Source organism: Helicoverpa zea, chromosome 6 (assembly GCF_022581195.2).
Source record: "Helicoverpa zea isolate HzStark_Cry1AcR chromosome 6, ilHelZeax1.1, whole genome shotgun sequence".
NCBI classification, from domain to species: Eukaryota; Metazoa; Arthropoda; class Insecta; order Lepidoptera; family Noctuidae; genus Helicoverpa; species Helicoverpa zea.
In genome coordinates, this window is record NC_061457.1 from 10,347,403 (window position 1) to 10,369,943 (window position 22,541).

At 36.3% G+C, this 22,541-nt stretch overlaps 1 protein-coding gene across 2 annotated transcripts; it reads left to right on the plus strand.

The window, feature by feature from the left end:
- The first annotated feature begins 293 nt into the window (after positions 1-293).
- Positions 294-21,126, plus strand: LOC124630991. 2 transcript variants are annotated; one of them, XM_047165055.1, is made up of 8 exons: positions 294-679; positions 2,362-2,547; positions 2,632-3,133; positions 3,209-3,265; positions 7,181-7,311; positions 7,736-8,058; positions 15,917-16,030; positions 16,787-21,126. In XM_047165055.1, exons 1-8 carry the CDS (start codon positions 479-481, stop codon positions 16,914-16,916), a joined length of 1,644 nt encoding a protein of 547 aa, XP_047021011.1. In that variant the 5' UTR covers positions 294-478; the 3' UTR covers positions 16,917-21,126. The 2 variants fall into 2 exon arrangements, with proteins under 2 accessions (XP_047021011.1, XP_047021012.1); XM_047165056.1 differs by having other exon boundaries at positions 15,935-16,030.
- Positions 21,127-22,541: the final 1,415 nt, after the last annotated feature.

Consider the following 22,541-nt stretch of genomic DNA (forward strand, 5'->3'; position numbering starts at 1 on the left):
AGTAAGTATTATAATATCGACATCGATATTCAATTTTAGCGCCAAATATTATAGCAACGACCTCGGAGTGTGTTGCCAGTTCGATTTGATAACTGCATAAAATTAAACAGATGTAAGATGTACAAAACATTATCTGAATCCATTATCATCCACAATATCGTCAAACACTTAAAACGACTTGACGTCACCGGTTTTCTTTCGTGTATTTTAAGTATTTTTTTCTGCCAAGGCACAAAAACCGGTATCGAATCGAATCGTATAACGGAACGTTGAAGTGAATGTACCATCCAAATGACAAATTAAAAAGTTTTTATTTTTCTTATATTGGTACGAGATTTTATTGATTGTTTTCTTTCATAAGATTTTCGGCCAGACGGCGACTGAAATTGCAAGTTACTGTGATATATTTATTTTCAATAATTAACTATTCTTATCAACCAATTAAATGAGCAGGGATATCGAGTTATGTCTATAAGTAATGGAAGGTACAGAACTGGGTGGCGACCAGCAATTTTGTTTGAGATGGAACAATTTTCAAGCGAATATAACTTCTCAATTCGAGGCATTGCGCGATGATGAGGACTTCGTGGATGTCACCCTGGCATGCGAGGGGCACCGGCTGGAGGCACATAAAGTGGTTCTTTCGGCATGTAGTCCATATTTCAAGGAATTATTTAAAGTAAGTCCATCTTTCACTCCCCACACTTTGATGTGTCACCATTACAATGACTCTAGTGAAAGTTGTTATGTATAAAACACTTGATCTACTTACAAATGCCATGTCTCGCGTTCCGGTTAAGTACTCGTGATTTCATTTATTTGTACCTACTTTAAAATTCTGTTTCACAATTTCTAATTAACTCATTACCATTGGAGCTATAGATTACATTTGTCATGGAAGCATATAATGAATTCTTTATACACATAATGTGACCATTACGGTTCATGCTAATGAATACGTTTGCCTAATTTTTAATATATTTAAAATGGTTTTGTAACACACAGTTTTATCTGGGGTCATTGGTACTGAAATCTTTATGAGAAAAAAAGATGACCTGCCAAATGAATGATGAAAGTTGCTCAGCTATACATTACTGTGCATGAATACCAATATGTATGCAATCTCTAGATATGTGTTTATTAAAAGTTATTTTCTGTTCAATAAATAGATCAATAATTTGGTTCAGTACAAATTGAAAGATGTCATCATTATTATAAACTACACCTTTCTCTGCTGATTCAATGTTATTAGAATGTGCACAATGTTGTCACTCTGAATGATGTTTTAATCATGATTTTATTAATTTGCTGTGTTGTTGGTTGTGGTTAACTATCTACTCCAATTTGCTACACCATAACTCAGATGTTAGTATATTGTGGTCTTGTGGTTTTTATGATAACTGTATCTTATCCAAATATAAAGTGACACCTTCATTATGACAATGGCTGTTGCCTTCTAAATTTCCCTTTATGGTGACTTGAACACTAACCTTATTTTTGTAAACCTACATACCCATACTTATGTAGCTATAGTATTGAGGTAAAATATCATTATCAAGTATCATTAAGTCATCAATAATATTTATTTTAAATGAACGCTGGAAATAGATGCTTGTTCTTAAGAAAGATCCCCTTTCAAATGGAAGGGTAAGAATTGTCATCAAGTGTTTCATCCATCTATAAATACACTTTGAGACATTCAAATTTCTAGGTTAACACTTAGGATTATACATGTAGATATTCTCTATAAACATTTTTTCCTATCACATTTTATCAATCTATTTACATCTTATCTTGTTACTAACAATGCATGAGCTAATTTAATCAAGCACCATTATTAAACAAAGATAGTAAGCAACTATCTATAACATATCCTCTCAGCACAACATAAGAATAGACATCTAGTTACTTGTATGTTAACCTTTTGATTCCAAAGTTCACACATTATCCCCTTGTTCATAAAAACTTGACATTCATAAACATTTGATAAACATTACCTTTCATTGTCATTCTCTTTTCAATAGACAGAGATAGCAATATTCTTATAGTGTTAGCTGTTCAACTATCTCAATTTTGTGAACAATGGATTTATTTATATTTTTTCGATAAATTTAGGTATAATAAAATTATTATGTATGGTCAACATAGTTTATTTTTATTCCAAGTTGAATGACAAATAACTATAGTTTTTTTTTTCTGGTGGAAGATTTAATGTGATTGTGTAAAAGAAGTTGTGGTAATGAGTATTTTATCAAGTTAGAATGATTAATTAAAAACAGTTACATAATTATGTTATTTATGACGACGACGGCGGTTATTGTTGATTGTTATTGTTGATTAAAGCCACATTGTTACTTTCAGAACAATCCATGTCCTCACCCTATAATATTCATGCGCGATTGCGAGGTATCGCACGTGCGCGCGCTGCTACAGTTTATGTACGTGGGACAGGTGAACATAGCCCAGGCGCAGCTCAGCGCCTTCTTGCGTACTGCTGACGCGCTGCAGATCAGAGGCCTCACGGACTGTTCACAACACAACGACAAAGTAATCACTTACATTACATTCGCATTTCTAAAAAGCTATTGCAACACCCATATTAAATGCTGTTGCTTCATTTATCTGTTACAGAAAGTGAATCGAAAATCACCTCCTTCCCAACTACGTAATTTGCTCAGCGCCAAGCCGTCACACTCTACCTCCTCCTCCAAAGCCGCAAACCAAAATGTCGAGACGACCTCTGTTGAAGACCAAGAACAAAACACAAGTCGTCGTTCCACAAGAAATTCTCCCGATGTTGCCAGAAACAATCTCAATGAAGAAGCTCCTTTTCAAACTTCTAGTCAAATGAGGCCTAATAATGATGACTATAGAGAAATTCCCAATTACCCAGCTCTAAGGGTGAAAACTGATCTCGAAGCAACTGACGTGAAAAATGAAGAGAGTGCTATTCTCATGGACCCCGGGGACCCTGAAAGAACAGACAAATGTCAAGAGTTTAGCGCATCCGATCTTTTGGAACCAAAAATGGAAGTCATGGAACAAGAAGCTAGCGACGAGGAGCGCTCTAGCTTTCCGCAGATATACTACAACGAGAACAACGCGCTCGCTAATCCATTTGCTGCATTGCAAGGTTTGCATTTAATATTTCATTGTTGTATTTGCAGACTGATTGGAATGCGGGAACTAATGTTTGAATTATTCGCAGGTAATATGGATCTGATGGCCGGGATGAACACGGAGCTGCGAGACGAGAATGCGGAAGGTAAATATAATCATTTTATGTTCACTATCACGTCATTATCACACGCACACGTCGACTCGGACAGCCGCGCCCCCGGCGAACCTCTTTTTAGCTTATTTGTCGAAAATATTGATTCGGACGTAGTAGAGAGCGCGCGCGATCTCGTAGTGGTGGCTAGGCGCGCGGGTGTCGGCCGACCCGCACCGCTCCGACCGCCGCCGTCGCCGCCGCCGCCGGCAACCCACGTGGCGGTACTGTTATCTTATTCAAATGCTGTCACCTTCAGCCGAAGCCTCCAGTTGCCAGGCCTAAACGAGTTGACATTCAATCTAACTATTCATTATAATCCTCTCATCTTGCTACCTCAGGTGTATGATCTTCGATTATTGCACGGCATAAAAATAGAAAAGTTTTGTTCAAATGAAGGACAGGTCCATTTAGTATGATTGTAAAAGAATTGGTCTTGGTGTTGGGGTAGTGGCAATGGCATTTGAATAGGGTAACGGGTGGCGCGGCGGTGCGGCGGCGTGGCGGCGCGGCAGTGCGGCAGTGCGAACGTGGTGTTGTTGGCAGCGGGCGCCGGCGCGGCCGGGGGCGCGGGCGGCGGGGTGCAGTGCGCGGTGTGCGGCCGCCGGTACAGCAACGCGTCCAACCTGCGCCAGCACGTGCGCCTGATCCACGAGGCCAAGCCGGTGGCGTGCGCCACGTGCGGCCGCTCCTTCAAGACGCCGCTGTACCTGCGCCGCCACACGCTGGCCCAGCACCCGCCCGCGCGCCTGTGTACCAAGCCGCCGCCGCCGCTGCCCGCGCTGCGGCCCGCCCAGCGCTTCCCGCAGTAGTCGCCCGTGCCGCCACCGCCGCCGAGACGCCACGCTGCCGACGATAACTCCTACACACGTTTATCTGTGGGATGCTTATCGCGAGCTCTTCGTGTTCTTTTCCTACGATACGAAACATAGCATTTCACTGCTATGTTATACTAGAATAGCAAAGGTAGCGTTGTGTCTCTTCGTACGGCCAAGTCGAGAAGATGTGGCTTATAAAGTCGTAACGAAGACTGTCAATAGATATATCTAGTCTGTGATCGGAGTGTCGCCGGGGGCCTATTTGCCGTCACACCTCTCCGCTTATTGTGTGCCTTTCTATAATATACCGAGTGCCAGATATATGTCGCATTAACGAGTTTCTGTTGGTGGTGTTTTCTCTATAAATAGTCTAACATAGCACTAGTAGGAATGTTGATCATGTTATAACCGTTCAGAATATTAACGATTATTTTGTACAGTCGTATCCTTTACGTCATCCGAGAAGTAAGGGGAATTTTGTTAATAATATACCTATAGGAAAGCCACAGTTTAGTCATAGAGTCGTCCGACCATTGAGTCATGGGGATAAGGGTTCTAGTTAAGTGACTAATTGAAGCTCGTTAAGGGGACACATACAGTACCTTCCTTTCTGACAATAGACTGATTGTTAAAGCATTTGTTGCAACCGGTGCTGATTTTACATAACATAACATAGGTTATTTACTGGTTACATAATTATTATACATACAGACATTATACACGTTATCCACATTTGGGCGACACTTTCTGTCTGAGATAGAAATAAATAAATAATAGGTGTATTTTCATAATAGAGTATAATTTTTTTGTACCGCAGATGACGGAAAGTGTCGGCCATGTCCGTTTTATTTGTCGAACACGCGGACTCATGCATACGTCGCCGTGTCCATAAGCCCGCGCTAAACAACAATAGTGATATTTTTATACACAATAGTTTTATCTTTACACAATGTTATTGTTGAGTGATTGGACGGCTCCCGGTAAATAGTTTGTACAAAATCTCAGATATAATGAATAGTAAGTCTTCAAAAATCGTATATTAAAATAAAACATTACAATAATATATTAGTCTAGGGTGGAACACCACGATTATGTTGCCATACGCCATCTTGTGCATTGTTACATGCTCTTCACATACACGATAATCAGATGATTTTCTATAGATCAGTGGCTTTGATCTACATATTTTATTACACAATTATAAATATATAATATCATGGTTAATGAATATAGCCGAATTCGCACTGAATTCGCTTGCTGAAGGGTGCCGATAGATTATACATAGATCAAGATTATTAGTTGACTGATGAAATGCTGTTTAGAGTTTATCCTCGCAATAGTTAAACTATTTACATAAATTTAATTTTACTCATTTAGAGTATTACATATACAATTTCAATGTAATAGATTCTCACGCAATAGCCATTCGAAATAATTAGAATCTGATTATAGATATTCTAATTGTGTATCTATCATTTGTACATATCAAATGACACCATACAATCTCTGGGTTCCTAATGGCTACGGTGCCCTGAATATTGGATTTGCGAGCGGGAACAGTCAACACAGCTGAATATTGAGAATAAAGAACAGTTACAACGCTCAAACATTTGGCTTCATAAATAAGTTAGAATATGTTGGTTTACTATAAATCGTTTACTAGATAATGTTGACGACAACTTGCCATAAAGCCCACTAGCCCAGTGTCGTAGTGAGCACTGCATCAACATTATTACAAACTAGAACATAAGACGAGGGGATTTTTTATTACTTATATTTTTATATAACTTTAAATTTTGATCGGTTATTTCTTTAATGTTTTTTTGTAGATGTATAAAATGATTGCCATGAAAAAAGCACATCTAGTCATTTTGTAATAAAAGCATTTAGAGGGGACACTTATAAAGGTATGATTAGGGTTGTGAGTAACAATATTAGTTTGTCTTTTGAAAATTTAATTGTAAACTTATTGGAATAATGTGTGATCTCAAGTGACTTTATTTCCATGATCTCCAAATTTTTATTTTGCATTTATTTTTAACAGTGTTTTAATATTTAAACTATTACGGAAGAAAGTTAATTGCAATAATAATTACTCTAAAATAATCGCTTATACGTATTAGTAATAGTAATTTTAAAAAGCACTTTTCTTAAATAATAATTTTAATCCCAATTACTAAGTTTAAGGCGCAGCTTTTATTATTGACATATTTAAATGAAAAATATAATGTATAAAAAAATGAATCTCTTCACACTGCTGAATTTAAATAGAAATTATGTAAAACTAGAAATTTTATCATTATGATAGTAATGTTTATTGATGTCATTAAATACAGAATGATTCGTTTTTTTAATTCCCTGCACTAATCACATAGCGATTGCTGGCGATTAATTGAATCAGCTTCAGGCTATGATGAAACATAATTCCGCTTTAAACCCATGGTCAATCAATTGTTCTTTGTCTAGTTAACTTGTTTTCCACAATCCGTTATTTTAATGTTACAAACCTAGTATTTCAAGCAATTACTGACTGCTAATTTGTCTATCTTTAATGTGAAAATTAATAAAATGTAATTACTTACGTTCATCTGCACACTCGCTTTGTGCAGATTATTAAACTTGTGTACATACATCAATGTATTTTTTACTAAATATCAAAAAATAAAGTATTGCGAAGAAATTGTGATTTTTAGTTACCGTGGCCGAGTCGATCTGGTTTACCTTGACATTTCATTGAACCTTGCAATATTTTTTATGAATTTCTTATTTACATAATTTCATAGCCGCTGATCAGTGATAATGATCAACTGCAAACTAATCCATAAAACTTATAACCTGACAAATTAGTATGTGACACTTCCATGTTCCGCGGTGAACGGGGGACGTAGGCTGCGGGGGTAAAGCATGGAGGAAACATTGTTACTTGACGGGAGGGTCCGTCATGTGCCGTCTCTGTTGACGGTAACGTCCCCGCCATCCCGTGTGTACCTCGGGAGTGTCGTGGAGGATATTGCCAGGCTGTAATTTTTAATGCCCCATTTGTATAATGTGGAGATTTCCCCCTCTATAATATATGTGGTGTGTGGTGTAGCTGTAGGGAGATGGGACGGCAGACGCAATCGTCCGGTCCCCGACGCCGTCTGGCTGGAGCAGCACCGACGCGCCCTGCCCTTCGTCATCAAGCGCGAGAACGAGCGGGGAGGCGCCGCTGCACCACGACTTGTAAGTTCAAATACATAATTTACTTAATTTTCGGTACCTGTTAAGTAAGGCTTTTATTCCAATGTTTCTGTACAAGGGTGTACATGTAGACATCGATGGTTCCTGAAAACGAGCAGGCAATCTCCCAAGATTTTAACTCACGTGGTAAAAGTTTTCGGAACATAGAATCACATTCGCTTCAGTGGAGGCCCCATCCATGTATCACTCTTGCATTCATGAATGTGACTTGTAACTTTTATGTAGAATCTGTTTCAGAGGTGATTAGTAATTTTTTTGTGACCTGGATGATGTTCTTTCATGAATTATCCAATACCAAACATCTATGGTGCTGATTCTTTTGTGTTAAGAAGAAAAAAGTGTTTTGTGTTGTGAATAATTTGCCGATTTTGAATGTGGAGTGATTATACCATATATTTCCTTCTAGATAAAACTGGGAGAAGGAGTGGAGATAAGAGAGGAACTGCTTCGCGGCGTGAAATGGGGCGACTATAGGAAGGTGACGCGCGGTCTGGCCGCGGCGCTGTTCTCGCCCATCGAGCTGGCCACGTGCTCCGTGACGGGGCAGCGCTGGTCGCGCGCGGGCCAGGAGTCGCGCCCCACCAAGCCGCCGCTCGACCGCCGCAGAGTGCACGCGCTCATCTCCTACGTCAGCAGGCACTTCCCAGACGTCGAGGTCAGCAGGATCAAGCAGGTGCTAGCCTACAAGTGCAAGGAGAACTGCGCCGCGCTCAGGATGAGGACTGCCAGGTGAACTAACATTTGTGACTCCATTTGTCATCTGCGTATGTGCCAATAAAGATATTCTCATAATAAACTTTCCAGGGGAAAGAAAGTAAATTCCGCGCTTTTGTATACCAGCCGAATTAAAAATTTACAAGCCAATTTAGGCTCGATAAAACAACGCGGCAATGCCTTACAATTTACATTATGTTTTTTATCTGTAGTTTCTTTTATCTGACCCCTTGATACGCTCGACAATGATCAGTTAAAAGAAGTCTTCGCACAATATCAAATAATAACACATTTGGCATATTTGCTTGTACACTGTAATCAAAATAAGATGATAATAAATAAACATGAGAACCTTTTGAACTCGTCACTAGCATGTGTTCTGGACCAGTTCTGCGCAAATAAATAGTCTAAACGGCAATAGGTATTTGACCTGAGGCAGAGTGTAGGTACCTACAGACACGATAAGTACTCTTTAATTTTTATTAATCTTGAGAAATGAATCAGAGGTTATCGCTTTACCATGCGTGCCATGGTTATCGCCATGAGTAGCGTTACGACATGCTATCAGAGGATTGGAACAAATAAATAATGATATCGGTTGAATCATGTTATTAACGAGACAGCGTTGACGTGTTTTCGCCATGCCGTATGCTAAACATAACATTCTGATAGCAGCATTCTGATAGTGCGTGGGCCAGTACCGGCCCCTTGACTTTCAACTTAAAACTTTGTTGTGATAATACTTAATAATACACACTTATTACATTTTTGTCAGTCCAACAATTGTTTCGAGTGCTCGTATCTTAACGTTTTGTTATTCGACTTTTATGGGACAAATCGAAATCAAATTCCAGTGTTGATTGTTCTTAAAATAGAATGACCATTCCTTTCATTGTATTCAAAGATTATTCGGAACTTATTATTAAAGGCACTGTAAACTGATCAATCGTCATCGCGTTGATATATTTATATGGTGACTAATTAATAGATTTAAAGGTTTAAGATAACAATAGATAATATAAAAGATTATTAAAGAAGATGGATCAAAATTGCCCCACGTCCTATAACAATGTGACGTATCTCAAAAAAAAGATAAAAATGTTTAAAAAAATATGGCATGCTCTCTAATTCATTTTTTTTACACCTTCATATGAAAAAAATGCTTTAAAAATTGTTCAGGCGCTGTTATGAAAACGTCGTTCATAGAACTATTAATGGACTATTTTTTTAAATTGTTTTTTTGTTTGATAGAGTATACCTCACAGGTGGTCCGATAATCATCAGGTCAGGATCTGATGATGGAAACCCTGAGAAATTCAGGGCAACTTTTGAAAGTTGTAGGCATGCGCAGAATAAAAACTTGACTATAAGGTGTATGTCTTATAACAATATGCAACAGTGAAGATTTGGAGCTGACCTGATGATGGAAACGAAAGAAGGTCGAGGGAACTCGACAACTGAATATGTGAGCTACCTCGTGTTTGGGCTTGTATTATTTGTATTGAATAGACCTTTGCAACAGTGAAGGTTTGGAGCTGATCTGATGATGGAGACCAGAGAAGGGCGAGGGAACTCGACAACTGAATATGTGAACTACCACGTGTTTGGGCTTATATTATTCGTATTGATAAGAACTTTCCACTTATGCGGATAGTGACAACTGTGCTTGTCACTGAAAAGCCAAAAATAAAAAAAAAACTTTTTACAATAAAATAAAACAGACTCCCAAAAAAAACTATTCTTAGGAGCATCGGCCTAGAAGTCGGTGGGGATATAAACTTAAGTACATCCATTAGACACCGACTTCTGAGGTAGTTTACATATTTTGTTGTCGAGTCCCCCCGACCTTCTCTGGTCTTCATCATCGGATCAGCTCCAAACCTTCTCTGTTGCAAAGGTCTATTCAATACAAATAATACAAGCCCAAACACGAGGTAGTTTACATATTCAGTTGTCGAGTTCCCTCGATCTTCTTTCGTCTCCATCATCAGGTTAGCTCCGAATCTTCACTGTTGCATAGTGTTATAAAACATACATCTTATAGTCAAGTTTTTATCCTGCGCATGCCTACAACTTTCAAAAGTTGCCCTGAATTTCTCAGGGTTTCCATCATCAGATCCTGACCTGATGATTATGGGACCACCTGTGAGGTATACCCTATCAAACAAAAAAATAATTTAATAAAATAGTCCATTCATAGTTCTATGAACGATGTTTTCATAACAGCGCCTGAACAATTTTTAAAGCATTTTTTTCGTATGAAGGTGTAAAAAAAATGAATTAGAGAGTATGCCATATTTTTTTAAACATTTTTATCTTTTTTTTGAGATACGTCACATTGTTATAGGACGTGGGGCAATTTTGTATGGATTGTGATCCGTCTTCTTTGTCCATATGAACATTAAGCATAATTAATATTTAGAACTTCTAAAATTAAATTTGAAGCTGGACCGTTAATGATAGTTCAAAAAGTTTGTACAATCAGTTTGAACTTTAACACTATACTTCGGCCGTTCAGAGAATGCGTTCCTGACACCTATCAGTTAGTCACGACTAGTGATGGGCACAACATAACACTGAGTTCGTTACCGTTCCTTCAAAATGAACCGCCGCATTATTTTAAGATTATTTTCGTTTTAAATTGGCGGAATCATTTGTTTTATATTTTAGTTATTTAAGTGGAAACCAAAAAAAGGTAATATTCATATAATAAAATTGTTTTATTTATTCTTTGTTACAAGTACATTGAATTGAATGTGCGAACAGAATATTAATCAGACTCCGATTTGCTTGAGGAGGTGGTGTCTTCATCATCATCTTCGCCTACATGTATAATTATATTATTATCAATAACAGAATCAATCCTGATATCTCGGTCTAACAAAAGCCGGGTAATCAAATAAAAACAGATCGAAAACACTTGAAAAACGTGGTCTATGCGCACGAAACGACAACGGACGACTGTTTTAGCGTCACAAAATGGCGGCCCATAACGCCATTTGGGGTTACCATTTTTAATCTAAGTATAAAAATGCGGTTTGGTCATAGTTTTATTTTTATATTTCATAAAAGTTATAATTAAGTCTTATAGTCCATTATTTTCCAATTCTTAAAAAGAAAATCAAAACGTATTATTTTATATTATAACTGTATAAGAACAGATTACGATACTTGCCTGTTATTTTTAGCACAGCACTACAAAATATAAACCGCTGACATAACCTTGTAATAGCGCAGTATAGATTTAGAAAAATATTGTTTACCAAGTTATTTGACACTCAGTTTGGCACAAAATTATAACATTCATTGATTATTGATATAATAATGTTGTTTTAATGCTCCTCAATTGTTAAAACGGTAAACAACCAGCAAAAATATTTTTATCGTAACTGCAACGCCATTGCAAAGTTACGTCGTCAGTTCAATCGCGACGTGTCAGGAACGCATTCTCTGAATGGCCGAACTATAACGTCTACTGGTACTTATAATGTTTACTGAATAGGATATGGAGACATGATGATGGGAAAAACCCTTCACCATTTACCATTTAACATAACACAGAAATAACATATTTTTTTCAGAGTTTTACCAAGAAGATTTTAGTATAATTTTCAGTGTAATATTTTTTTACAATGAAACAGCCAAAAAATGATCATAAACATTTTAATTAAATTCAGTGATCTGATTGTTACGTTTATCTATAAACTTTGTTAACTGCTGACCTTTATCGGAAATTGATAATGCGATTCCATTATTATTCTTTTTCAGTTCAGTGGGCCAAGCACGAATATCTAACGTATTCGAATCGACAATGTATCGAGGCCTCGATTCGAAAACGGAGTTTGTCGATAGTAGGCAGCACGAACCACATTCGAAGCACTATCGAACACTCGATTCGAATTCCAAGGTGACGTCATGCAAATGTAAATAGGGACGCGCCACAGTGAGCAAAATGAACGATTGTTGAATGAATGGTGCGTTCGAAAACTAACTCTAGTTGTTAATATTTTTTTTACCTTTGATTAAACGTTTTATTATTATTAAATTATAATAAAAACTGAATGTAATATAAAAAAGAGACCCAAAGTTAATTATTAGACATTATAAAATGGCATTATCTCTAGCAATATAACATAGTTACGGAGATTTTATTTTTTAAAAATGACGGGTACCGAACGCACCCACTTGACATCCGACGCGCGTAAGGGCGCCAAATTTGTTTATGTTTTGCTACACGTCCACAACAAAAGTATTTCTGTTTTTTTTTTGCTACAAATAATTAAGTGCTTTCAATATAATAAATATTATGAGAACCAGTCAGACGCAATATGAAATGATGGTTGAATTCATGGAAGCGTGAGTAAACAGTTTTAATAAGTTTGATTGGCATAAACTTTAGTGTGAAGTATTTTAAGTGCAATGCTATTTCTATATTTTTAAATTCGGTTTCATTTATGTCCAGTGGGTAAATTCTATTCCTAAGTTTTGCTCTGCGCGTAATTTCTCTACAATGATTAAAAATAAACATATAAATAACATTTTTTTTTCAAACACATTAATTCTATAGGTTCGCAAATAAATAAAATATGATTTAATTACTTACCTTGTTTCTCGTGATTGATATCCATAATATTCTAGTTTTGCCGCTAAAAAATAATATGCGGTACTACGTTCATACAGTGGCGGTCTTTGCATTTTAAATTATATTGAAGCTATTACTAATTGTTCCAATAACTTAACAATAATTTTATTCACAAAACTAACTCTAAACAAACATAAACACGGTTAAAACTTTATTTTTACACTTCTCGAAACCTTTCTCACCGACTATTTTCAAGTGAATAATGTTTCGACCATACTCGATAGCCAGCCTTCGAGAGTTTACGTTACCGTACGTCAAAAGAATGTTCGTGCTGCCATGTTTTGTTTCCTTTTACGCCCGATAGGGGCGCTGTACAATTCTCATACAAATGTTACTCGATTTCGATACGAATAACTTTTCGCAAATATTCGTGCTTGGGCTACAGGTTCCGTAAACTGAGTAGTAAAAAATCGGAAGATTGTACAAAAAACTATCGCAAAAAAGCAATGAAAAATCATGTTTATTGTATGGGAACTGCTAATAACATTTTTTTTATCAATTTATGACATATTTAGTTTCCTTTAGTATTTGTTGATATATCTGTTTATACATATGCCCAACTAGTGCAGTTCATAAAATACAGCCTTGTGATAAACGAAGTGACGATCACCTAAATCTTAATAACAGTCTCTGCTTTACCCTTATACGGAACCCTAAAAATTAAAAGGCTTCTTGAACTAAAAATAAGCATTTGATTTGTTAGTTTTCGCTGTCAGATCTGTACTTACTTTGCACTTTAAATAACTGTTTTTCTTATTAACCTATTATGTGTTAGCAATTTTTTTAATATATTTGTAAACATTAGTGATGCGCAAGTCTTATCGATAAACCTATTCTAAAACATGGCAGGCAACAACAAACAATGTAATTGCGCAACACCCTAACCGGGAATTATTGGTTCTTTCCATAAAATGTGGATTTGGGGTTTTATCCGACGGTCAAATTTTCAGCTAAACTAGATGTGTGCCGGACTGTCCCGACTCCTAACGCTCGGTATCGGATCTCCCTTGAGTCTATATACCTAATGCCCTATTTGGTTGAACCATTACAGTCATTTACTCAAGCGATTTGTTCGCCATGCTTTGTTTATTGATAAAACAGATAAATAGTATGAAAACTACGTGGAGAATTGTTAAAAAGTCTAATTAATGAACTAAAATTATAAAATTTATTAACAGTAAAGCAATGTTGAAACTATGCTTGTTTTAAAAGATATTTAAAAATTTCTCATAGACGAGCTAACTCAAAGGGCTGGTCCTAAGGCAGTGCGAGCGTTGATCGCACATGGCGACATCTATTGGGGGCCCCAATATAGGGTAAAGGCGGGATAGATGCCCCACTTTTTGAAATATGCTTATAATTTAATAAATATTGGTTCTACATTAATAACACCTATGAATGTAACTAGTTTAATCCTTTATGTTTATTTGTGATTTGTCTTTTTGGACCTATATACTACACGTTTTGCAGATTTTAGCTTTTTGTAGACCTCAATTTTTGGGGATAGATGCCTACCCCTATGGATAGTTGCCCCACCTTGAAAATACTAGCGAGGATAGATGCCTACGGTGCGGGATAGATGCCCTTCATACTGTTTAAGTATATTATATTAATAATATTTATATATTTTTTTACTTTAATTTATTTGAAATGAAAAGTATTTTGCAGTTTTTTAAATCTTTTTATATCCATTATCAGATTAATTAAAATTAACACAATAAAATTCTTAAATTATTTGTTCAACAAAAATAATGTATTTTGTATTTTTAACCCTTATTATAAAATATTAATTATTTAGTTTCAACATGCAAAATCATAAAAATCATTCTTTCTTAAAAACTAAAATAACACAATATACTTAGCATCATAATATTTAACCGGACAGTGCTTTAAGTTTTCTACATCTCGAGCAAAAATTTCTGAAAAGTGTACAGGTTTCATGTAACCAGCACTGACACATTACACATTGAATCCAGTCGGATTTAGACTTTGTTTGTTCATAGTTTTCAAAGCATTCTATGCAGTTATTTTTATTTGTATCTTTAGGCTCATCCTGTCCATCTCTTTTAGTCTTCTTCACCGGCAAACCTTTGGATTTCTATTCCTTAACTTTGTTCTTAGGTGAATTGTCTTCATCTTCACTGTTTGAACTGTAAATCATTCGTAATCAATAAAAAGTGTAAATACCTATACATAAACACATGAAAAATATAAAAAAATATATATATTCAGAGCACTTATAATACATTCAGGGTACACGTGGTGTATGGAGGGATAGATGCCCCTAGGGGCATCTATACCGTAAAAAATCAGGGCAACTATCCTTTTTGACAGGGTTAGATGCCCTAGTATTTTTTAAAATAAATAAATATAATAGAGCAACTATTTACATCAAAATGTATACTTCATGAAACAATATAAATACGTAATAAAAAAATTGATGGAATTAATGTCTACTTATAAAGTTATACAACAGCAAATACTCACCTTTAAAAATTTTACGCTCGCTGTAAGTTCGCCGCGGAGATGAATTCACACACGAGCGAAACGCGACCTCACCCCTCGATGGCGCGTGGCTAATTTAGGTGCGGGGTGCTTGTGGCTTCTAGTTATACGGTTGTTTCTTAATCGCGAGCATGGGAAATTAGGTTTTTTAAAAATGGGGCATCTATCCCACTGCGGCATCTATCCCGCCTTTACCCTAAACACAGGCTCTCAGTAAAATTGCGTAGTAATTTAATAAATAGCAATTCGAAAAATACGCAATGCTTCTACTATTTGTCTTGTGTAGTCTTAGAATTGTATAATTTATTTCTTTTTTATACGAGTCCTCAAAGTATCAAAATAACTCGCGGATTTAGTTATTATAATGGGGCGACGTCCGATGGGGTCTAAATATTACAGTTTTTATTTTCAGTCCTCTTACAAAAATACTTTTTGCTTGTCTCTTTGCATCCATCAACGAATCAATAAATTGCATTTACTGCGCTACTGGAAAATCTGTTAATCCTCTTATCTTGGATCCTTTAACGAATCTGAAGAGGAAATAAAAAATCTGTTCTCAATTAGAATGTGAGAATTTAATTAAACATTTCAAAGCAGTCTTCTTAAATATATTTATTTTCCAGTTTTTTTGCTCATATTAATTTTTAATAAATCGTACCTATTTACATATTGCTGCTGTGTACTTCACTACCGCACCACTCGAGGCAGTAATACAATTTGTAGCAGGCTGTCGAACTGTTTCAGCGATTCGACCAACTACTTGCTGAGCGCGGCGGCGCGGCCTCCGCCCTGCGACGTGGAGGCCCCCGGCGGCAGTGCGCGCTCTTCATACTCTACCTAGTAAGTACATATTATTACCTATATATATACATAATAATATAATGAAGAGGAAACATTTTATTGACGGTTTGTGAAGGTTCCGGAAACGAATGAAACGAAAGACTGTTCTTCCCTTCATTTTGTTCGGGTACAGGAAGAAGGTCCCTCGGCACGCGGCTGAAACCGCGTGAAACAGCCAGTGTGTTATATTTCCACTACCTCACATTAATGGAGTTAATGCGAATTTTGCTTTATTTGTTGTATTTTCTTGGAAGAATCGATTTATGCACATGTTTGGATATCACTATGGATTTGATAAATGGAACCTATCTGGCACCAAAACTCGTGCAAGATGAAATATGGGAATAGCATGCTACAGTAGCGTGTAATTGAAGCCTAAAAAAGTAGATACTGCGCCTAATTCTAACAGTAGCAAAAGATAAGGTCAATGACAAAAATATTAAAATGAACTGTAATATTAGTAAAGACTCGAGTGTGGCAATTTCATCGCTTTTATAATCTAATCTTATAATGTTCCTCTATCTATGAGACAGCGTTTTTTGACGTCGTGCCCCCTATATAATGACGTATTTGATTTTATCTATAGGTTCAATAAGGTTTAAAAAAAATGGTTAGATACAGGCTTCATTAGAGTAAATACCAAATAAATGACTTTGTACATCCAAACTCGATGCTTGAGACTTGGATGGTTTTCTTTGAAGAGCTGCTCTTTTCCATGGATAATGTTGCTGATGTAATGTTTGTTTTTTGTTGTAGCGAGGCTTCGAAGGGTCCAGGCGGCGGCGCGGGCGAGTACTCGCGCGGGCCGGGTGCTGGCGCGGGCGCTGCGGGCTCGACGGCCGCGGGGGCGGGCGGCGCGGGGGAGGAGGACGGCGAGGCGCAGTGATGGCCGCCGCGGTGTTGCATATCAATTTCATAATCTTGTTATTTTTTACCAAAAAAGAGAAAATAAAGAAACTCGTCGCTCGGCGTCGGCCGAGGCGCTCGCCGCTGGGTCGCGGGCTCCCGCCGATCGTTTGGAAAGATTTATATTTATTTGCGCGGCGTCGCGACGACGAACGACGGCGGTGAGTTGCCCGTGTAAAATATTCATATTTATTTAGGTGATATTTTTCTATTGGCTACTGATAAGATTTTATCTCGTTATGTATCTGCCGGCCGCGCCGGGGATGCATTGTCGTTTGTAAGGAAGGGAGTGGAGTCGTGCCCGAAGCTCTAGCAATAATTTATCAGGTTCCTAAGACATGTTTTGTAGTTAGATTCTATTTGCACGAATTTTCGCAAACACTGCCGCTTTATTTCTAAATTTTTTTATAGACATCAGTCAGTCGTTTTATTGCTTTCTATATTTTATGTTTAAATATAAATCGAGTCATTTTCAACGTTACGTTAAAATTTGTATATGAGGCATTTAAGTGCTGTACGAGGGACCGTTGCAATTGCAAAGTAAATATATCAAAATGGCATAATTTTTAGAGCTATCTTATAGATATTATAGTCATTTCGTTTTATAGGTGTAAATGATAATAAAGAATTTATTTTGGAGCGTCAAGGTTTGGATATTGTAAAGTCTTTGGAGAGCTGTGATCATGATGGATATAAAGCAGTCATATTTTTAAAATATACATTTAAGAGTTATAACGTAATTATACTATTGTACAGTGGAGCTGTATAATAAGGAGACGTAAGGTATCAGTAGCCGGCTGGAGCAGCCCGGTCCCGTGCGTCCGCGCACACATGTCTTTGTCATATCAACAAAAGCAATAACTATTATTTGATAAAGAACGATTTATTTCACTTTTAAATACTATTTTAACCAAGTTGTTATAAATGTAGTTAGTAAATTGGAAAGATCTCTTGAGAAGTCCACGGTCATATATAGTTCTTTTGAACAATAACTAAATTCTCATAATGATAAAAAGTCTCACGTTTACGTCATATCAATTTGTAATAATTAGTTTTTTCACTAATTTGTACATCTTGTACAAATAACATAATCATATAACTTCAGATCATAGAAACTGGCATGTTACACGTTGTGAGGCTCGCGGTGGCTGGCACGGCAGGCTCCATATGAAATTGTTTATAAGAGGGATAGAGGAGAGGATGGGTTGTTAGTGTTAGCCTGCCGTGGACAGCGCCGCCCGGTCCGAGTGCAGATTGAGGCGCGGCGTGCAGCACGGCCGCGCTCGCTCGACTCGACAGTACATGTACAAATAGTCGCCGTTTCTCTGATCTGACCAGTGTACGCAGCTACACAATACACAGTACACTATTCGCACGTCTTTAGCAGTCAACTGTAAGAGATTGGTGTACCTATGAATAAGTTACAGTTACCAGAGTTAGGATATATAAGTAGTCACGCAGTGCTACGTAGTAAAATCTTACTATTTAGTAATATTTTACGATGCCAATTGAAAGTCTTAATGCTCAATTTTGCCAAATTTTACTTGCCGAGAACGCGTCTTGTCTATTAATTTCGTGTTTTAACGTTTGGTATAGCACACATTCCCGTTACTAAAACACCTTTAGGTATTTGAAAGTGAGAAGGGAATGGACAGATTGCTCAATATATGAAATATTTGTATTTCGTTTATAGTTATATCATAACACATTCAAATAGAACTTGGAAATTTTTGGCCCAATGAAAATTATATCATTAGAGAAGTAAATGAAAATTTAATTGTAATTTAGAAATGATAAATTGAGAGTTAAAAGGATTTGCAAGTATAAATATATTTGTGACGAATGCTCGAGATGCAATATGTTAATTTAGTGCCAAATGATAAGTTAACTCGTAGCAATATATTGTATCCTAATGCTCTTGTGTAATTTCTCACGTAGTGTTAATGACCTATGAGGTTTCGAAGGTTTCTTTTACAAGACTATAATATATTTATACAGGGAACGTGTTAGGTATGTACTGTTGTTTGGAATTAAGAGTGTTGTTGGGGTAAAATACTCATTGAGGCAGGGTGTACAAATACCTGTACCCGACTGTACAGCCGAGCTACGGACGTATTAACTCTGCCCTAGAATAGTTTTGATAGATTATTTATTTAAATTTATCGTTTAAAAATAATGAAATTAACAAAAATAATAAGCTACCTTCATATGAGACAGGGTACCTATTGTCTGTCGAAGTGAACAAGTTTCCTGTGCTGTGAAATCACATGCAGTTATTTATACACCCTGGCCTTTATAGCACTGAATGAGCAATGGAACAAGAGAATTTATTTACTCAAATAAGTTTTTTTTAATTATTTACGATAATTTTGTACTAAATTTTAATATACATTATTTTGCATTTTATGATTGTAATGGCAGCTGTCCATATCATGTGAACGATACAATCGGTCACTGTAATTTAGGGTTTCATAAATAAATTTAAAACGATACATCGAACATGACACATTGGGCACAAATATTATTAAAAATATGTACTTTTTCTTTGCTTGCTATTGTTAAATAATAATTGAAATCTAAATAACATTGTTCCTGATACTCGATGGTAGTAAGCTTTGTGAAACCCTAATAAGCGTTAAAGGTGTATGAAGCGTCGCGCGGGCGGGCGGGAGGTAGCCACGTGGCGACGTGACGTCACCGCCCGCCCGCCCGCGCGCCGCACTAGTTTTCACTGAGCAAATAATCTTGAACTTTTGTATATAAAGAGAACAACATCGATGCCACTGTGCTCTGAGAGGACACAGCGTTGTGCCAAAATTACGTGCTAGTCTTTAAAAACAAATGTTGTTATCATTTTCAGATTTTATTTAGTCCAGAATGTGTTTGTTCCTGTGCTGTGAAAATATTTTCTAACAAACCAACACTCGGTGATGACGGTGGTGGGGAGGGACAATGTGGTCGCTTTATTCTCGCGGTGAACGGTTCTTAGGTTTTAGTCTTGTAGAATATGATAAATAAATTGAAAAGTTTTCCTCACTGCAGTTCCTTAGGTGAATCATTTTAATGTAATTATCTAGGGCAGTGGTGGAAATTAAATTGCCGTATCGACGGCCCTTTAAAATCGGTCCTTTTTGTGAAACTGACCACATTGTAAACTAAAATTATGGATTTAGATCGACAACTATAATCGTGTGATCGTAAACTGAACACTGGAAGGTATCAGAATCAGTCGTAGCGCTAGCTTACTAATAGTTACAAAACCTATAGGAATACCAAGCCTTTTGTGCCTAGGTGTATAAAATTCTCACTTTTATAAAATTGACACGTTTGCCTGTGATATTATTTTTTCTATTAGTTAGATTAGTTGTTAGGAACACATTCAAGTTTGTGTGTGCAGTGGCGGCTGAATTTTGACAAAGATCGAATTTTCCTCTAAAATTAAGTATAGTAAGGATCGTCCAAAGCCCTCAAGCTGTCTCCGAGTACCGGATTGTAGTTGTCGATGGTTAAACTTGTGTCATTAAAGACGAGTCATAAAAACTAATTATTTAGAGTTACGACGTGTTGTGTTGGTTTGTTGTTATATTTATAGTATTTATGAAAAATGCACATAATAATTTAGCTTTGAGCTTGTGCAATATTATTCCAAATTGTTTATAGAAGAAAACTGTTATAATTATTTCTAAATTGTTATATATTTTTATAAACGTAAAAGACAAAGGCAACTTAAATTATATTTTTGTTGTGCATTTATTATCAAATTTTATTAATACTGAACCACAAACTCATTGTGGACTGTAATGTCTGCGTCTGTGAAAACTGTTAATTAGGTACAGTAGATGGTTTTTTTATATATGCTAATATTGTGAGTCAATTCTAGTAAAGTTAATGTTCCCTTTTATTTAGAATAATTTACGTTAATAAACAAATTAATCTAAGATTGCTCAACCAAGATGCAATGCTAACTGCAATGTAGATGTACGAAAATAATTTTATATTTGTCCTTTTATATTATTTATCTGATATTTCAGTTTTATTCATTTGTGAGTTATGGCAGCGCATGTTAGTCTTATGTTTATTCTTAAGAGAGGCCAAATGTTGACTTGCTTATGTGAGACTGTTTTGCCAAGAATCAGAAAGTATATTATTACCTACATTGTTTTAAAATAAATGCTTTTATATAAAATCTATACTTGTTTTGTATTAATTTAATCCTCATATACATATTTTTCCCAATCTTCATTATCTCTGCTTAGCGCGAACATAGAATCAAACCAGCGCGAGCGGTTCTGTGCGCGGCAGTCGCGCTATCGACCGTTAAACAAAGGAGGCAGTTTACTGGTTGAAAATTACAGTGGCTTATTTTACAATAATGTTAATGATAGCTGTTTTTTAGATAGTTCTCGGGAGATCTTCAGTTTGTAGCTAATTACCAACTGAAAGAATAAAAATCTCCATTGAAGAGTTAAAATGGAAACCATGGGAATCAATATGTTCCATTAGGAATTTAGGATTCTGAAAGCTAATTTTCTATCTTACTGTACAGAATCATAGCATGGTACGATGCAGTACGAATTACGATGTCTCATGTCTGGGTCGCGCAGACGAGTTGAATGACCTGATTATTCAAGGAAACATTAGTTAATTGAAATTAAATCGTACATTGCAAATGAACATGCGTAAATATTTAACGGAATTTTTAAGCGATCATAAATATTAATTTGCTTTATGGGATCAAATATGTGAAGAAAACTGATTTGGGAATGCGGGTTCGTCAATAAATTCTCACCTACATCATAACCGGTAATTACGGAAAATACGTAATAGAATCAGTGCGGACAGTTGGCAAACCTGATAGACAAGATTTCCGGTCAGTTACAATGGCAGCCGGTTTTCGGATATTGTGAAAAATGTTTAAAATATTTTATATATTTTTTTATATGTAAGCCTTAAAATGAGAATTTTGGTATTTTCATCTTTGTATACAAATAACAAAAAATCATGTCGAGGTCATGATCCGCTACATTATAGTTCGGCCATTCAGAGAATGCGTTCCTGACACGTCGCGATTGAACTGACGACGTAACTTTGCAATGGCGTTGCAGTTACGATAAAAATATTTTTGCTGGTTGTTTACCGTTTTAACAATTGAGGAGCATTAAACCAACATAATTATATCAATAATCAATGAATGTTATAATTTTGTGCCAAACTGAGTGTCAAATAACTTGGTAAACAATATTTTTCTAAATCTATACTGCGCTATTACAAGGTTATGTCAGCGGTTTATATTTTGTAGTGCTGTGCTAAAAATAACAGGCAAGTATCGTAATCTGTTCTTATACAGTTATAATATAAAATAATACGTTTTGATTTTCTTTTTAAGAATTGGAAAATAATGGACTATAAGACTTAATTATAACTTTTATGAAATATAAAAATAAAACTATGACCAAACCGCATTTTTATACTTAGATTAAAAATGGTAACCCCAAATGGCGTTATGGGCCGCCATTTTGTGACGCTAAAACAGTCGTCCGTTGTCGTTTCGTGCGCATAGACCACGTTTTTCAAGTGTTTTCGATCTGTTTTTATTTGATTACCC

What these genes read in the sequence shown, in the direction of transcription:
- LOC124630991 (XM_047165055.1), top strand. Translation starts at nt 479, where the DNA reads ATGGAAGGTACAGAACTGGGTGGCGACCAGCAATTTTGTTTGAGATGG. An exon ending in GTTCACAACACAACGACAAA is followed by an intron (nt 2,548 to 2,631) that starts GTAATCACTTAC and finishes TATCTGTTACAG; the next exon opens with AAAGTGAATCGAAAATCACC. An exon ending in CTCAGGATGAGGACTGCCAG is followed by an intron (nt 8,059 to 15,916) that starts GTGAACTAACAT and finishes AATTTGTAGCAG; the next exon opens with GCTGTCGAACTGTTTCAGCG.